Source organism: Martes martes (genome assembly GCF_963455335.1).
Source record: "Martes martes genome assembly, chromosome: 2".
Classification (NCBI taxonomy): domain Eukaryota; kingdom Metazoa; phylum Chordata; class Mammalia; order Carnivora; family Mustelidae; genus Martes; species Martes martes.
In genome coordinates this window covers 61,949,702-61,965,411 of record NC_137889.1, presented here as the reverse complement: position 1 = coordinate 61,965,411, position 15,710 = coordinate 61,949,702, and the positions used below count along the sequence as shown (strand labels likewise).

At 37.5% G+C, this 15,710-nt stretch overlaps 1 protein-coding gene across 1 annotated transcript in view; it reads right to left on the bottom strand.

Moving 5' to 3' along the window:
• Positions 1-15,710, bottom strand: part of HHIP (hedgehog interacting protein) — a 90,020-nt gene that overhangs the window by 30,620 nt on the left and 43,690 nt on the right. Inside the window, exons 5-7 of the mRNA XM_080797334.1 lie at positions 2,214-2,365; positions 1,664-1,837; positions 857-1,000 (exon numbers count right to left, since the gene is read on the bottom strand). Of these exons, the coding sequence (XP_080653460.1) occupies positions 857-1,000; positions 1,664-1,837; positions 2,214-2,365 (470 nt within the window). The remainder of the gene's footprint in view (positions 1-856; positions 1,001-1,663; positions 1,838-2,213; positions 2,366-15,710) is intronic.

Here is a 15,710-nt window from a genome sequence, read left to right as displayed (position 1 = left end):
TCATTATAGTAAACAATCAATATGAATTCCTTTAGATTTATAATTTTTTTTCAAGGGAAAAAATGTTAACGTTGAGCTCAAGTCCTTACGAACTGATACTGTACCATCATATATTAAGTAAAGCTATGATAAGACCTGTAATTTATTTAAAACCTACCATGTGTGTCAGGCACTCTACTTTGTGCTTTACTTCTAGATCTGTAATAAATCATTATAGCCTTCTTGCAAGGTAGCTATTACCATCCCCATTTAATGTGTATGGAAATGGAACACCTCTTGGTTTCAGCTCAAGTCATGATCTCAGGATCATGATCCCAGTGTATCGATCTCAGGATTGTGAGATGGCAACCCGTGTGGGGCTCGGAGTTCAGCACAGAATCTGCTTAAGACTCTTCCCCAGCCTCTGCCCCTCCTCTCTTCTCTCAAATAAATGAATCTTAAAATAAATAGAAATACATTTTAAAAAATTAATGTGTACAGAAAATTTCATTTAGAGGGGTTTAAGGAAACAATTTAGAAAGTTTATTATCTCTCTAAATTTGAAAAACTGAAGTCTTAATCATTACACTGATCCAACAGCGTTTATCCAATAATACTCCAGAAGCTTAAAGGAATTTTTCTCCATGAATTTGTTCTTTTCTGTATGTCCAATCTGCCTTCTCTATCTGCTTCACGCAGTAATAGAAGAAAAGAGTGCTCAGATAATGGGCTGGTGTGATTTCTGGAGGCGAAACCTTGGACATCACCCGTGGATGCTCTGTGCTTGGACCCCTCTTTCTTTTCCCAGTTCCCGAATCCCAGCCCGGCTTTAGAGCAGGCAGGTGGGGGGCGGGGGCGGTGCAGACTGTGTTCTCACCTGCCTGGATCGTGCAGGCCGTGTGCAAACACTTCTGGGGGCTGGTTGGTGCTGTTGAAATGCGGGTTGCTCCTCGGTATGGAGTAAGGCACGTTGCACATATCTGTGTCCACGTCCAGCCGGAGCACCGACCCTGTGAAATCACTGAGAAATTGGAGGACAAGGATCAGTGTTTTCTGCTTTTGTTACGTATTTCACCTAAACCAAATGTGGGGAGGTTGCTTTACAGTCCAAAGAATCATTCCCTCCTTTGGGACGAAAATATTAAAGTTACAAAATTCCGAATCACGGGCAACGAAACCAGGGGGCCGTTGGTTTCAGACAAGCGTCAGCTCGCCACGCAGCTGGATGGTAGCCGAGGACTGCAGCATCCACCGCGTGCCGCATTTTGCAATTGTTCTTTCTCTTTTGCCGGTCCACGCCTTTCCCGCGCCCGCCCAAGCGCCCCTGGAGCCCAGGAGTCCAGCCAGCAGGTGGCACGAGCTGCAGCGCAGAGCGTGCGGAGGGAGCGGCACGTCTCGCGGGCTGCATATCCCGCAACCCACGCGGCACTTAGGCACTTTCCAACATCCGGGAACAGCGACTTCCAAATACACCATCAGCGAAAGACGGACTTCCTCTTCATTTTATAAATGCAGACATCCATAATAGAAGTTAAATAGTTAACCAAGGCGACATAATTCAAAGACAAGTCTTTTTTTTTCTCCTTCCCAAAGACAGTTCTTAACTCACTGGTCCTCACCCCTTTCCCCCTGGACGGACACTTAAAAACATTTTAATGTCAAGGGGAACTTTCTCCTTTTTTACCTTAAACCATCCATTTCTTCCATATCATCCAGTGTGATCATCCCATCACCGAGAATGACATATAAAAAGCCGTCAGGGCCGAAGAGCAGCTGCCCTCCTAGATGCTTTCTGTGGAGTTCTGCGACTTCAAGAAATACTCTGGCTGTTCTCAAGTCAACTTGATGGGGATTTTTTCTGCATTGTAGGGAGGAAGCAACACCGTAATTGTTAAAGCTGTGAGGTGAATCCACCGTAAAGTAAACCGTACACAAATAGGGGAGGAGGCACTTAGTATGCAAATAAGGAAACATACGCTTGAAATGGATCTAATAAAAATTCCTGATAAGTGACGTTATTTTCTATGTTTTAGAAGGCGCATGTAAGCTGAAAGATAACTGAGGAAAAGTGTCAACGCTACCATTTCTCTCAGTTCTCCTTAAGGACACATACGCGGTTTCCAGCAAGGTGGAGATTGTGGCCTAATTACTGTCACCTTAACTTCTAAAATAATTAGGACGAGAAAATGAGAAAGTAAGACTGAAAAATATGTCGTGGGGCATTTTAGTGATACCTGGATACTGTGTATTCCACAACTCGAAGAATGTGGTCATGAGGCCCGATAGCCCATCGTTCTTGGTTGGTGGTGTAAGACACGTACAGCTTTCCATTTTTCTTGTAATTGGGATGGAATGCGAGGCTTAGCAGACCTCTTTCATCTCCTCCCTGCAGTCAAATGAAAAACACAAAGAATTGTGAAGTTAATTATGTTCTTTATTGTGTTTCCACTGGAACCCCAAAAGAGTCTCTTTCTTTCTTCTGGATAATCTTTGCCCCAACTCTTTTCTTTCCTTCCTTGCCTACTGCACAAAAAAGGATTATAAAACATTTCACTTTGCGGAACTCTTTAAGGGTTAGAACAAGACAATTGTCTTGTGTGGTTATCTAGGCACAAGACCCTTACCCCACTTCTGTCAAGTGCTTTGTATGTGCAATCTCGGGAGGCTAGGAAGGCAAGTTTAAGTGCTATGAAGAATTCCTTGCCGGGTTACTAGGTTGCTTGTAGTTCATAGAAGACAAATAAAAAGGTTCATAATCAGCAGTCACTTCTAATCCAAGTCTCCCAAACCTAAAACACAGTGTGGGCTGCCAACTCCCACTGTCTTGGCAATATGTTTAGAAAACAGTGAAATTGCTTGTGTAATATGTAAACCTTTGTTTTACCCTGGAGGCATCTATATCAGTTGTCACAACGATGGTGGTCTGTTCATCATAACTGGGTAATAAGCAGCCTTGGCCTATCTACATAGGAAGGAGGTATTTTTACATGTATCTTTCACAGCACAGAGCTTTTCTTTATAGAAGGATGGAGAAACAGGAGGAGGCTAAAAACCAGGGCTGGCGTGGGGGTGGGAGAAATACTAGAGAGGAAAGGGGACACTAGGAAATAAAAGAAAGATCCCAAACAACTTTCTTTGTTATTATATGAATGTCAGGGTTTGTATATGTTAGGCATGCCAAATGCTGTAACAATTAAAACATCATCATGTTCTTAAATAGAAAGGCATTTTATCTTTATTTTCTGCTAATTCAGCTTGATGAAACTCAATACGGTCGGAGCATTTGTTTTATCCCACAAGTAGCCTAGGGATTTCTATAATGAAATTAAAGTATCTGAAATTATCTAGATCAGAGTTTTAAAGTTCAAAGTCTAAAAAGCCAGTGAGCTCTTTCTCTGTAGTCTGAGGAGTTATCCAAACCGGCGCACGACGTGTCACGGAAACTATGAAGCAACTGCGGCTAGGACATCACCTTACCCACACGACTGCATTACACACCACATCTCCTGTGGCCAACAGCTGGAAGTGACCCCTTAGGCGTCTTACAGGAGGGAGATGATCTCCAGCACTGTGACTTCTTCACAAGGTCATGCTCAGTAATGGAAGCACTCTCATGCTCTTCTCCCCAAAAAGAGCACGTGTTGCTACCAAAACTAAGAGTGGGTGTGGTTTGGATTCTACATGGATTGAAGAGTTTAAAGGTCTAGGCATCAAAGCTTACTTAAAGTAAACTTTGCTTGATTTATCGCCTGGATTAGAGAAAAACTGCTTCAGATATATGCCATCCAAAGTGGAGACATCCAAACTTTAAGAGCGTGTAAATGCTAAAATGGATACAAATAGCCAGAGCACTACCAAAGCATTATTCAAGTGTCAAAAAAGTCAACCTCTTCATTTGCATGTCACAATACGCTTGGTAGGAATTTCAATGAAGACGATCTCACTGAAGGTTATGGATCTAGGACCTAATGATATGATTAATGGAAATGAACCTCTGTTTTTCAGATTACCTTATAGTGATTTTAATATTGATTGGATGTTGCTGTTTTTTAATATTTTCATTAAACAAATATTTCCTCTTACGAGACATTGAAAGCTGGGACGCATAACTAAGGTCTGACTGTAGAAAAGCATATTTAAACCTCTTTGACGGACGGATAAAAAAGCCGAGGGGTGGGATTTAGTTTGTGATTAATTCCTCTTCCGAGTGCATTTCATTTTACAGCTGTGAGTGCAGGGTAGGGACTTTGTGCCCACTTCACAAATATTTGTGTTCCAACTGTAAGAAGCTTTTGCTGAAAGTAGGTCTTTTGTAGTTTTTAATCAAATCATCTGAGATACAATTTGAGTTGGAGAGCAGCATGGCTTAGAACTTGCTAGCTGCTTTTCAGGAATTAGGAATGTAGAATTCAGGTACTGTAGAAAGATGGGGAAAGAGATTTAAATAAATCCACAAGTGACAGAAGACAATGGTTCACTTTAGAGAGTCACCTATCACATGAATGAATTTGGGGGCATCACTGGCATTTGTTGAAGTGCCAAATACAGAAAAAGAATGAGACATGTGAATGACAAGAAAATACATTTAAAATGGAATTTTAGAAAGTCCATAATTCTGAATTTTTCAGGTCATAGGATTTACATTTGTTTGACTATGACAAATGATTTCGTATTTTTAAAGTCAGCTTTGAGGTGCAAAGTAGTGATCTGGTTGGTTTAGAAACATGACTAATGATTCTTAAGTTATTCCAGAGAAATACTCACTTTCATAACTATATTGATGAAAAATTTAATGTATTAAGTAAATATACTAGAATATCTCCCGAAATTAGCTTTGTGAACTCTGTAGTGTAACATGACTCCCAAATGTTCAGAGATGGAGAAGGGGGGATATATCACCACTGTCAGGAGATTAAAGTATCTATAGGCTCACGTTTAGCTTGAATTGGCCTTCAGAGTTTTATCGTCGATTTAAAGTATGTGACTGATGAATCATGATTTACCTCTCAAATGCAAACCTACATTTGAGGTAGGGGCCATTTTTCAAGATTTATATGGAGAAACAGGTTGATTGGGCATTAACCTTTTAATTTTGGAGCAAGGTCTGCTAGAGTCTACAATACCAGAAACACCACCAGATATTTGAGGCTTCCAGGGCTCTCTGGTTGCTTCAACTATGGTTTTCACCAGGGAAGTGCCCAGACTGAGACCCTGAGCATTGGCGCCAGGAAGCAGGGCAGGCCAGCCAGACCAGCTCTCAGGGGAAAGCCCTTGGGCTAATGTTACTAACGTTACTGACTCTTCTTCCTTCCCTTTTACATCAATTATGTGTAGCTTTATGGAATCATGCACTGCTTCCAGAAATGTCAAATTATCAAATTGTTTCTAGTGAGCATCAGGGAGAATGAACCTCTAGTGATTAGTTCAGTCAAGCTGGCTGAAAAGGGAGAAAGACAATTAACAGAATGGCAAATGGGGGGCACCTGGGTGGCTCAGTGGGCTGAGCCTCTGCCTTCGGCTCAGGTCATGATCTCAGGGTCCTGGGATCGAGCCCTGCATCCGGCGCTCTGCTTGGCAGGGAGCCTGCTTCCCCCCTCTCTCTGCCTGCCTCTCTGCCTACTTGTGATCTCTGTCTGTCAAATACGTAAATAAAATCTTATTAAAAAAAAAAAAAGAATGGCAAATGGGAGAGTCATGGTTCAGGGAGACTTTGCTTTCAAAAAGACATTGACTTTTAACATTATACTTTTGGAAACATTAACCAATGTCCAAAATGCTTATCCTGACTCATGTGAAAAGGTGTAATTTATCAAAACATTCCCATTATACTCTGTACTCTATTATTTATACTGAATGCTTGATGTGCACCTTGTGCTTCTGGGAATGTACATCAGTGCTAGAAATTGGCAAGTAATTTACAAATAACACTTTAGGGTTCTCTTAGTTTGGGGCTAATGACTTTTTTTCTTTTTTTTAAAGTTCACTGACTGAAACCTCACGCAAGCATCATAGGCTACCTACCACAGGACAGTTCCTTTACCTCTGCTTAGTTTTCTCAAACTGCATCAACTTCTGGGCAGCACCACACCAAGCACAAATGACTTATCAAAATCAGATAGTTGAATGATTTGAAAATAATGTCCTCGTACACTTTGAATTGACCCATGTTTCAGAGTAAATCGTAAAACTCTCTTAAAAGACCTTAAATAAGTAATTAACTGCCATTCTAGTTATCATTCAGCTTTCAGGAGCAATTTCACAGGCTCAACAGAAAAGAGTAAAAAACCCCAAACAGAGAGTATTGATGAATTTAATGTGAGTACAAGATCAGATGTAGTCCTATAGTTTTGGGACAAAGTCTTCCCTGATGAACACATCAAAGTTCTAACCGATTGACCAAGAATATTCCTCTTCTTTGAAGAAAATGGAAATATCTATTAGAAAAAGAGAGGTAATGATAAAATTATTGTATAATATATATAATATGTAAGATAAATATTATATATATATATAAAGATTCTTTTTTTAAGAGACATTGTGGGCATGGTTTTTCATTATGATTTTTAAGGAAAACATTCCCTTCATACCTTCAAGGTGGCTAAGGTCAATTTTTTCTGATCTCTATCTTCAAAATTTGCCTTAATCTTTTCAGGGAACACTGGCTTATATATTTTAGGAAACAAGACCAGGCAGCACTGAACTACAAGCACCATTTCTCACTTCTCCTTACTTTTTCTTAGTAACCCTTTGGCAAGGGACTAGCTTCAAGTTTGGTAGTCTACAGAACGGCCTTATGGTATTGAGAAAGCAATGAAATGTAAATTAAATGAAATAATGCAGTGCTAAGTTCATGATATGCCTTGTTATATATAGTCTTTGTAAAAAAGAAGTTTGTATTTGATATTCGTTCAACAGATATTTATCAAATACCTACTATGTGCTAGGCATTTTACTTGGCACCAGGGATAAGAACAAGTCTCTGTCCCTCAAAAGCTAAGAGTATACATGAAAACAGGTAACAAAGTCAGATGACAAAGTAAGTTTTTTGTTGTTTCATTCTCACCAAACTTCTTCATGATGTTGATTTTTGGGTGTGGGGGAGGGGGAGAGTTAAACATGGCTACACTATTAGAAATGCACACAGCCCGAAAAACAAGTATTAAAGGGAGTAAATACATATTCTGGGTAACTTTGGACACACAGGCTAACTAGTATATTAGCACCCAAGGTTTCTCCACTCTAAAACTTTGTAAGGAAAAGAAAAAAAAGCTTGGCTTTATGAAATCTAAATTATATGAAGAATGTTAGGTAGGGTTTCTGCAAACAATAAGACCATCTTCCAATTTATTTTATGCATATGACACAGATGTGAATGAAGACCTCTAGTAGAATTGGTATTCTCTTAATAATAAAGGAATTTCTGAGAATTAATATAAGAATAGTGAGGTGGTATTTTTTAAATTGTCTATAAAATATATACTTTTATTAGGAGGCAGGTCTCCCTTATTGTTATTCATGTATCTATATTTTGTGTGCCTACACACCAGGAAAGGAACAAGAGAACTTGGACACCAACATGGGCTCCTCCTCATGCAACAACCTTTGCTTCTCTTAGGCTGGAAACTTTTGCTATTCCGAAATAAGGAGTAGGTTTATTTGAGAATTGTTAGTTCAAATACAATACCAGATGTATTCATTTTTCATTGTTGCCATATAAAAATTATCACTTAGTGGCTTGGAACAACACAAATCTATTATCTTAAAATCTGTAGGTTAACGTCCAACATGGGTCTCCCTGGGCTAAGATAAATGTGTCAGTAGGGCTGTGTTTCTTTCTGGAGACTCTATGGGAGAATCCATTTCCTCTTCCTTTCCAGCTTCTAGAAGCCATCTGGCACTCCTTGGTTTTTGTCCTCCTCCCTCCATCCTCAAAGCCTGTAACAGGGATGAATCCGCCTCCTGTGGCACCACTCAGATCTCTTCTGCTCCCTCTTCCCCTTTTAGGAATTTGTGATGCCACTGAGCCTACCCAGATAATCCAGAATAATCTCCCTATGTGCGGTCCAGCAACTCAGTTCCATTGCAACCGTAATTCCCCTTTGCCATGTGAAGTAACATATTTAGGGATTAGGATGAGGGCATCTTCCGGGGGGGGGGGCATTATTCTGCCTACTACACGGATATTTTAATCTTTTTTTCAAAAAGGATCCAAAGTTACTTACGACCTGAGCCATCCTAGCCATGTCCCACTGGGAGCATCCTGAAACGTGGAGCTCATCACAAGTGGAGCTCATCTATGAATTCACAGAGATATTTAGCGGAAGCTTTGTCACAGCAAGCACCCTCTCTTGGCTGTCAGTTATGAAAGAACAACCACCGCCCTCTAAGATGACATAATAACACCTTTCAGAACTGAGGAGGAGGAGAAGTAGAAGACCATCAGTTAACATGTGGACGCATATGAATTCAGTCACAAGCAGAACTGCTGTGTTAATCACAGGATGCAAAGAAGGTAAAAAGTAAATGTAGACAAACCATTTCTACAAACTAGAGGATTTCAAGCTCACTAAAACTGTATTATTTTGTTTTGTTCATAAGTTTTGAAACATACTGTAGAGTATTAGTTTCTTCACAAATCCTGGAAGAGATGAGAAGAAATGCTTTTCAGTAATTCCAAAAGTGTAACTTGGTCTCAGAAGGAGTCAGTTCCCTAAGGATCCTGAGTTAGCTTATAATATAGTTATGGTATAATGAAAAATATATTTGGTCTTTGTCCTGGGTTCCTGGTCCAGAGCTCCTAAAATGGCTGGAATTTCCTGAAAGACAGGGGTGTCTTTTGTTATTCACAATAAACCCCTGTCAACCTTACCTGAATCTATGCTAATGAAGTCACTCTTGGTGGGCCCCTGGATAGCTTTAGGATGAGGGCTGGTAGCCAGAGGAACCAAAAATGTGATTAGTGTTAGCAGACGGGAACTTTCAGCAACCCCTCCAACCTCCAGGGTGGGAAGAGAGACTGAAAGTTGAGTTCAATCACCAGCTCACATGATTTAATCAGTCACATCTAATGATTAAGTGATAAAGCCTCCATAAACCCCCTACGCAACAGGGTTCAGATAGCCTCCCAGTTGGTTAACATAATGAGGTGCTGGGAGGGTGGCATGAAGGGCCCTGTCCTCCCTCCCCCATACCTTGCCCGATGCTTCAATTCCATCGGGCTGTTCCTGAGTTGTAGACTTTATAATAAACCAGTAAAAGTTAATAAAGCAATTTCCTGAGTTCTGTGAGTTAGTAAGTTTGAGGAGAGGCTTATGGGAACCCCTGAATTCGTAGTCAGTTGGGCACAAATGTGGAGAGCCTAGGCACACTATTTGCAACTGGTCCCGGAAGTGGAGGCAGTCTTGTGGGACTGAGACTTCAATTGGTAGTGTCTGGGCTAACTCTGGATAGTTAGCATCAGAACTGAAATTACTGGACACCCAGCTGGTGCTGAATAATTGGTTGGTGTGAGAAAAAACTCTTTGATGTCAGAAAGCACTCTGAGAAAATCTGAGAGGTTTATTAGCCCATTCGCCTTGCCAGGGAGAAAGAGATCATGATCGACTCTGTTGAAGAAATTCAAGTTAAAGAGTACTTGGGGAAAATTTGGTAGTTTTCCTGTCATATACATCTTACTTAGAGATTAACATTTTTATAAAATGTCTTGTGTCATTTTATTATTCACTCTTTTTTTTTTTCACCTTAATTTTCTGAGAATGAAAGCAGCCGTAATATACTGAGGACCTATTATAACAGTCATAGTTTTCTTCTTTTCTTTTAAAATGTCCCCTATTTTTTCAGATTTGGCTTTTCTTTTAGATATGTTTTTAAGTTACTCTAATTATTCTCTTGGTTTCCTGAAAACTGAATTCTCTTCAAGGCACTCTCTTGTCTCTTCAAGGCTGCATTTTTGTTTCATCGTATTCACCTACTGTTCTAGTTCTCCAAGAAGTATATACAATTTGCAAATGTTTGCAGGACCCAAGCTCGCCTCTACCACACTCCCCTGACAAAGAAATCTGACCTGTTTCAAATGAGGTTGGAAAGCTGCAGGAGGACACCCAGCAATTCGGAGTTTTTAGGAAGTTTCTCATGAAGTATACGATTTCTGTTATGTAGCAATCGGCCCATGCCAAATCTGTTTTCAGGACTGTACATTTTGTCTTCTGAAGCCAATGTGAAAACAGACTTAAAAAGTACAAATGAGAGCTATTCTGGATAGAAACCGCTAGACCACTAGCTTTCCTCAACAATTCTCTTCCCCACTCTTTTCAAACATAAACAAAATAAATCAGTCTTGCTGGGTTTAAGTTACGACCTACACTGAGGAAAGATACTAGAAGTGGTTCTTTCTAGAAATCCAGCTTCCCAGTTGCTTCTTATTCCAAATACTAATGTTCTCTTGCTATCTCACACCTATGGGGAAGAAGCATATAAACATACTCAATTATGTACTTAAAAACTATTATGGCCCAAATATTTTATGTGTGTATGTATAAGATTTATTTTACATAAACTTTTATTTGTCAGATGGAATGAAATTTCATATTTCTATTTTCCCTTAAGCTTTTCACCTAATTGAACTATGATATTTGATACAGTATGGCATATTAGATAGTGGATTGACTTGGACCTTTTATCTTGTCCAGGCTCTGGTGAGTTGCCATAAAACCTGTAATAGATGCTGCCCAAGGAATCCACTATGATACCAGGGAATGGCTTGAACACTGGGCTCTTTTTTTCTCAATATGTGTCAAAGGATAATAGTATCTGTGGTATTCCAAAGTTCAGTTCTTTAAAACGTCTTCTCTAAAAGACAAAAAAAAATGCCTCAATAAAATTAAACTGTGTGAAACATCTATTTGAAATAACAAAATAATAAAACTACAAAAAGTATCAATTCTCCAAAACAAAATCTTGACTCTAAACACTTTTTTGAAGAAGGAAATTTTATAGAGATGTTGGAAGCATTTAGAGAAAGCCAAGCTTTTATGCTGTGTGTTTAGGCTATGTGAAAATAAATTAACAAGAGTTTGACAAAAACTACAAGAATATTCATGAGAAATTAAAAATGAATAAAGATGATAATCAAAAAGAGTTTTGTAGCTATACTAAACTTTGATATGACAACCTAGCGGTTTAATAGTTTTTGGACCTTAGATTTGAAAAAGTACACACTTCTAGACTGAACTGTAAATGGATAAAATATTAGGCAGCTACCTTGTTAGACACAGCAAAATGTCAGATATGTAAATTAGGAACTAGACCAATTCTCCACTAGACTGCAAGCTGCTTGAAGGCAGGGATCTCTGGTCTTTTTGGTGTCTTCAGAAGAATCTTACCTACATTGGAAGCCTCGTTATAAAAGGTAACATAGCGAATTCTTCCTATGTGCCAGAGACCACGCTAAGTAATTTACAAGCATTATCTTGCTTAAATTTTATAACAACTCTAGAGTTTAATACTATTTTGTCATTATCTTTATGTTCTGGATAAGGACACAGAGGCATAGAGGATTTAAGTAACTTGTCCAAAATGCACAACCAGAAGTGGCAAAGCAGAGATTGTGACTAAAGGACAAATAATGTAAACTATTATGTGACACTGCCCCACCAACTATTTCCTAAATGAAGAAATGAACAAACAATGGATAGATTGTATTTTCTCATCAGTATCCATTGTTCATGGCTTGAGGCATTACTGAAACCATCTTACTTAAATTTCCAAAGCTTTATGAGGGAATAAAATGAAGGTTATAACTCCAGTTATTTTAACATAAAGGTTGAATTAGTTTTAGGGCAATGAATATCAGTATACATTTTACAATGTATACCAGTCAGCTGATACATGACTATCTGGAAAAAAAAATCCTGATTTGTGTATATTTCCATGGTGTAAGTACTTTCAGCGTGGCCAATTTCAAAGCAGCAAGTTGATGTCACTGACTGGTATGTGAAGAGATGAGCACAATTAGCTCTCGCAAGCCCAAGACCACCAGTGTAGAATACTTCTGTTCTCCTTCGAACCTCTTTCGTTCTTTCTCTCCTTTAATATCGTGCTCCTTTCTTTTTTCTCCGGCTTTAAAATGTTAATTTACCTGTTCCTTTCAATGTGAAACACCCAAATATTTTTGTGAGTTAAGCAGGGTTTTAAAATAATTAAATAAATAATTATTTAAATATGAGGGAGGAGGAATTTCTTACTGGATTTTTATCTACTTTATTCATTATTATTATTGTTGTTGCTTTTCTTACTGGATTTTTAAGTGAAACATACATAAAAACTAAAATACCACCTAAAAATAGAACAGCATACTCAAGAATCCTTTCAGTGGGTTTATTTGGTTCTTTGATGGGGCAGGTGAAAACTTCTCAGGATCTTTCCTCCCACTCATAATGTTGCTTAGATAATCAAAGAATGTAAAATTACTTTGTAAATTCCAACATGCTATTTGAATAAAAGTTAACTATTACAATGGATAGAGAGGTAAGAGTCATCCTCAAATTCAACTGACCTATAAAATAGTAAAATTTTGGAAGGGAATGTTATTTTGAAATACAGAATGTGTAGTCCTACATTTTGATTGGATGAGGAGTACATTTAAATTATGTACGGAAAGTATTATCTGCTGTCTACCATTCAAAGAAATTTTAGACTTCAGAAAACTATAAGCATGGAAAAGCATATTTATACTTATATTTACCACTAGACTCACCACATAGCTTTGATAAAGGACATTCCATATCTCTTCAAAAGATTTAGATGATATCTATTACCAATGACTTATTAATAAATGATTTGCAAGACTGGAGGTAATCAGATTTTATCTTTGAGTTGAAACATACATTTCAATTGGCCACTGTGGGATTATTCTTTTTTTCTTAGTTAAACAAATACATACAGTGTTCATACACTCTAAGGTTAAACATGAAGTGATTTCCTTAGAAATCAACCCCAACATTTGAATGTTCTCTAATGATACTGATGCAGATTACGATGATCTTTCCTCCCTACCAAAAACAAACTTTATCTAAAAACACACTTCCAAGATTCATGATAAAACATATGCATTCTTGATACTGACAAAGCTGTGACAATGAGTCAGAACAATATTGAGTAGTACAACGCACTTATATGAAGAAAAGATGCTGAATTTGGATTCAAATTTGGATATCCAATTATAAGCTAAGGAAGAATTTAAGAATACTCAAAAAGTGTATGAGATAATGCACATCCATTCAAAAATATACATATAACCAAAGAATAAAGGAAATATTTGTATTTGGGGGACTTTCATTTTTTCCCACCTTATACAGTCTCAAGGATTCCTTCCTAGGATCATTCTTAAAGTATATTATTTTCAAAAAATTGTTAAATTGATAAACTTTGGGCAAAACTTTCTAGAAATTTCTGCAAAGTCCCCAAATTAATTTTACTTGATGAGTAGGAAAAAGAAGATGTCCTTCTATTGTTTTGCAGCTTAGAAATATCTTTCTTAGAACGACTTGGTCTATAATAAGGAAAAATAATTTTTCATTGTTTTTTAATAAAGATCTTAAGAAAGTTAATGGTTCTTATGTTTGTAAGAATAAAAGTAAATTTTTATGGAGTTATTAGGAATATTGAATCTTTAATTGGAAAACTAATGAAATAAAATGGACTAATATAATTTCATTTACCATCCTTAAAGCTAACATCTTTGACGTACAAATTTTAGTCTGACCATTTTGTTTTAAACATTAAACCTAGAAATAAAAAGCATGTTCCTTTGATAGTTTCATCTGGTCTATACCTCTGTGGCTTGAGAAGTCTTTTTTGCCTATCTGAAAATGGAAGATTCAGGGTGCTTTCAAAGAAAGAATCACAATATTAAAAATAAATGCTTAACTACAACAAAGGGTATAAAATTGTTTTTAATGAATTTGACCTCTTCCTTTTATCAAATTTGTTGTTTATGATGTGTGGCTAATATGGTGGTCATGCAGCTAAAAGCATTATCTTCAATTCATTATATGGAAATATAACACTAGGACACTTGAATTTCATAGCCATGTTTCACTGCTTTTTGCCATTAAATATTTCCCATTGTTACTCTAAGAACTCAATTGACTTATATGAGACCAAACATTAAACAATTAAGTAAGATTATTGCTTTGAAAAGAAACCTTGAAAAAAAACACCCTTCACAATTTAGACCACCAAGGAACACTAATAAATTTAAGAAAATATGAGATTTCCTCTATGTGACTTCTCTTCAAAAGTTATACAATAGATTACTGCAACTTCAAGGTCATATAAGAATTACGGTATTTTAAAAATTATTTTCTGAGTAGGGTTTGTATTTATGTAATTTTTATGTCAATTAAACTTGCAACTTATCAAAATAGCAAAATCAAATTCTTTGAATCTTTGATACTTTCATTAATCACTATCTAGCAAAATGATAAAAACACAGAATCTTGGCAACACTAAAAAACTAAAAAATGATCAATTTAAAACATATTTACATTGAAAAACCACCCCTATTCCAAAATAACAACAGCTATAAACCAACATTTAGAAAACAAACTTTTGCTACGTGTCAGATATTCAAGTTCAGCAACTCTTTTTGGTATTTAACATATTACATATTTATAATAATTCTGAATAAAAACAATTGATACATTTTTCTGAAAAATGTATGCTTGATGTTAAATTATATAAAAACTTAAAATATAAATTTTTGCAGTTCCGTGTTTTCTATGATCTGGAAAGTATGATACTATTCCATTAGGATAGAGTAAGTGTGGGAACCATATGTTATTATATGGTTTTTCAGGTACCTGAAAAATCTGAAGTCCACATTAAAGATAGGAAACTAATTATAAAATTGTAAAGAAAGACTAAAGGGAAGGCTTGAATTTCTTAAGTTCAAAAAAGAAAAAAAAAATCTGAGAACACGTACCTTGCCTCAAATACACGAAGATGAATTTTAAGGAGGACAATGTCTGACTATTCACCTTTTCCAGGAAAGTGTCACAAAAGAACAATTTTCAATGCACAGGAAGATCTGTTCCCTACAATTCTTAATATAATGCCACATTTTCTTTAAATATTTAGGGATAACAAAACGGGGGGCCAAAAGGGAGAATTTGGGGAAATTTCTGATATTCAAATTGCATGAGACTGTGTTCTTCTTCTTTTTTTTTTTTTTTAAAGATTCTATTTATTTATTTGACAGAGAGAGATCGAAAGTAGGCAGAGAGGCAGGCAGAGAGAGAGGGGGAAGCAGGCTCCCTGCTGAGCAGAGAGCCCGATGCGGGGCTCGATCCCAGGACCCTGGGATCATGATCTGAGCCGAAAGCAGAGGCTTCAACCCACTGAGCCACCCAGGTGCCTCGAGACTGTGTTCTTAGATAACTGAGGGAAGCGCCAAAGAGAGAAAGACAATGTAGAGTTTCCTAAGGTCTATAATTCAACATCTGCAGCAATTTGGACAAAACTGATGGCATGTGAATGCTTCCCATTTGAATGCACAGTTCCTGGTTCTAAATCAAATGAAGTGTTTATAAGGGTTCCACTTTCCTGATGGGCAGCACCTACCCTCTGCAACACCTGTAATGTCATTACCATTTACCTGCTCCGATGGCACAGCCCTTGCTCTCAGATTCCCAACACTCCACTCAGTCATCAGTGGTAAATATGGTAAGCCA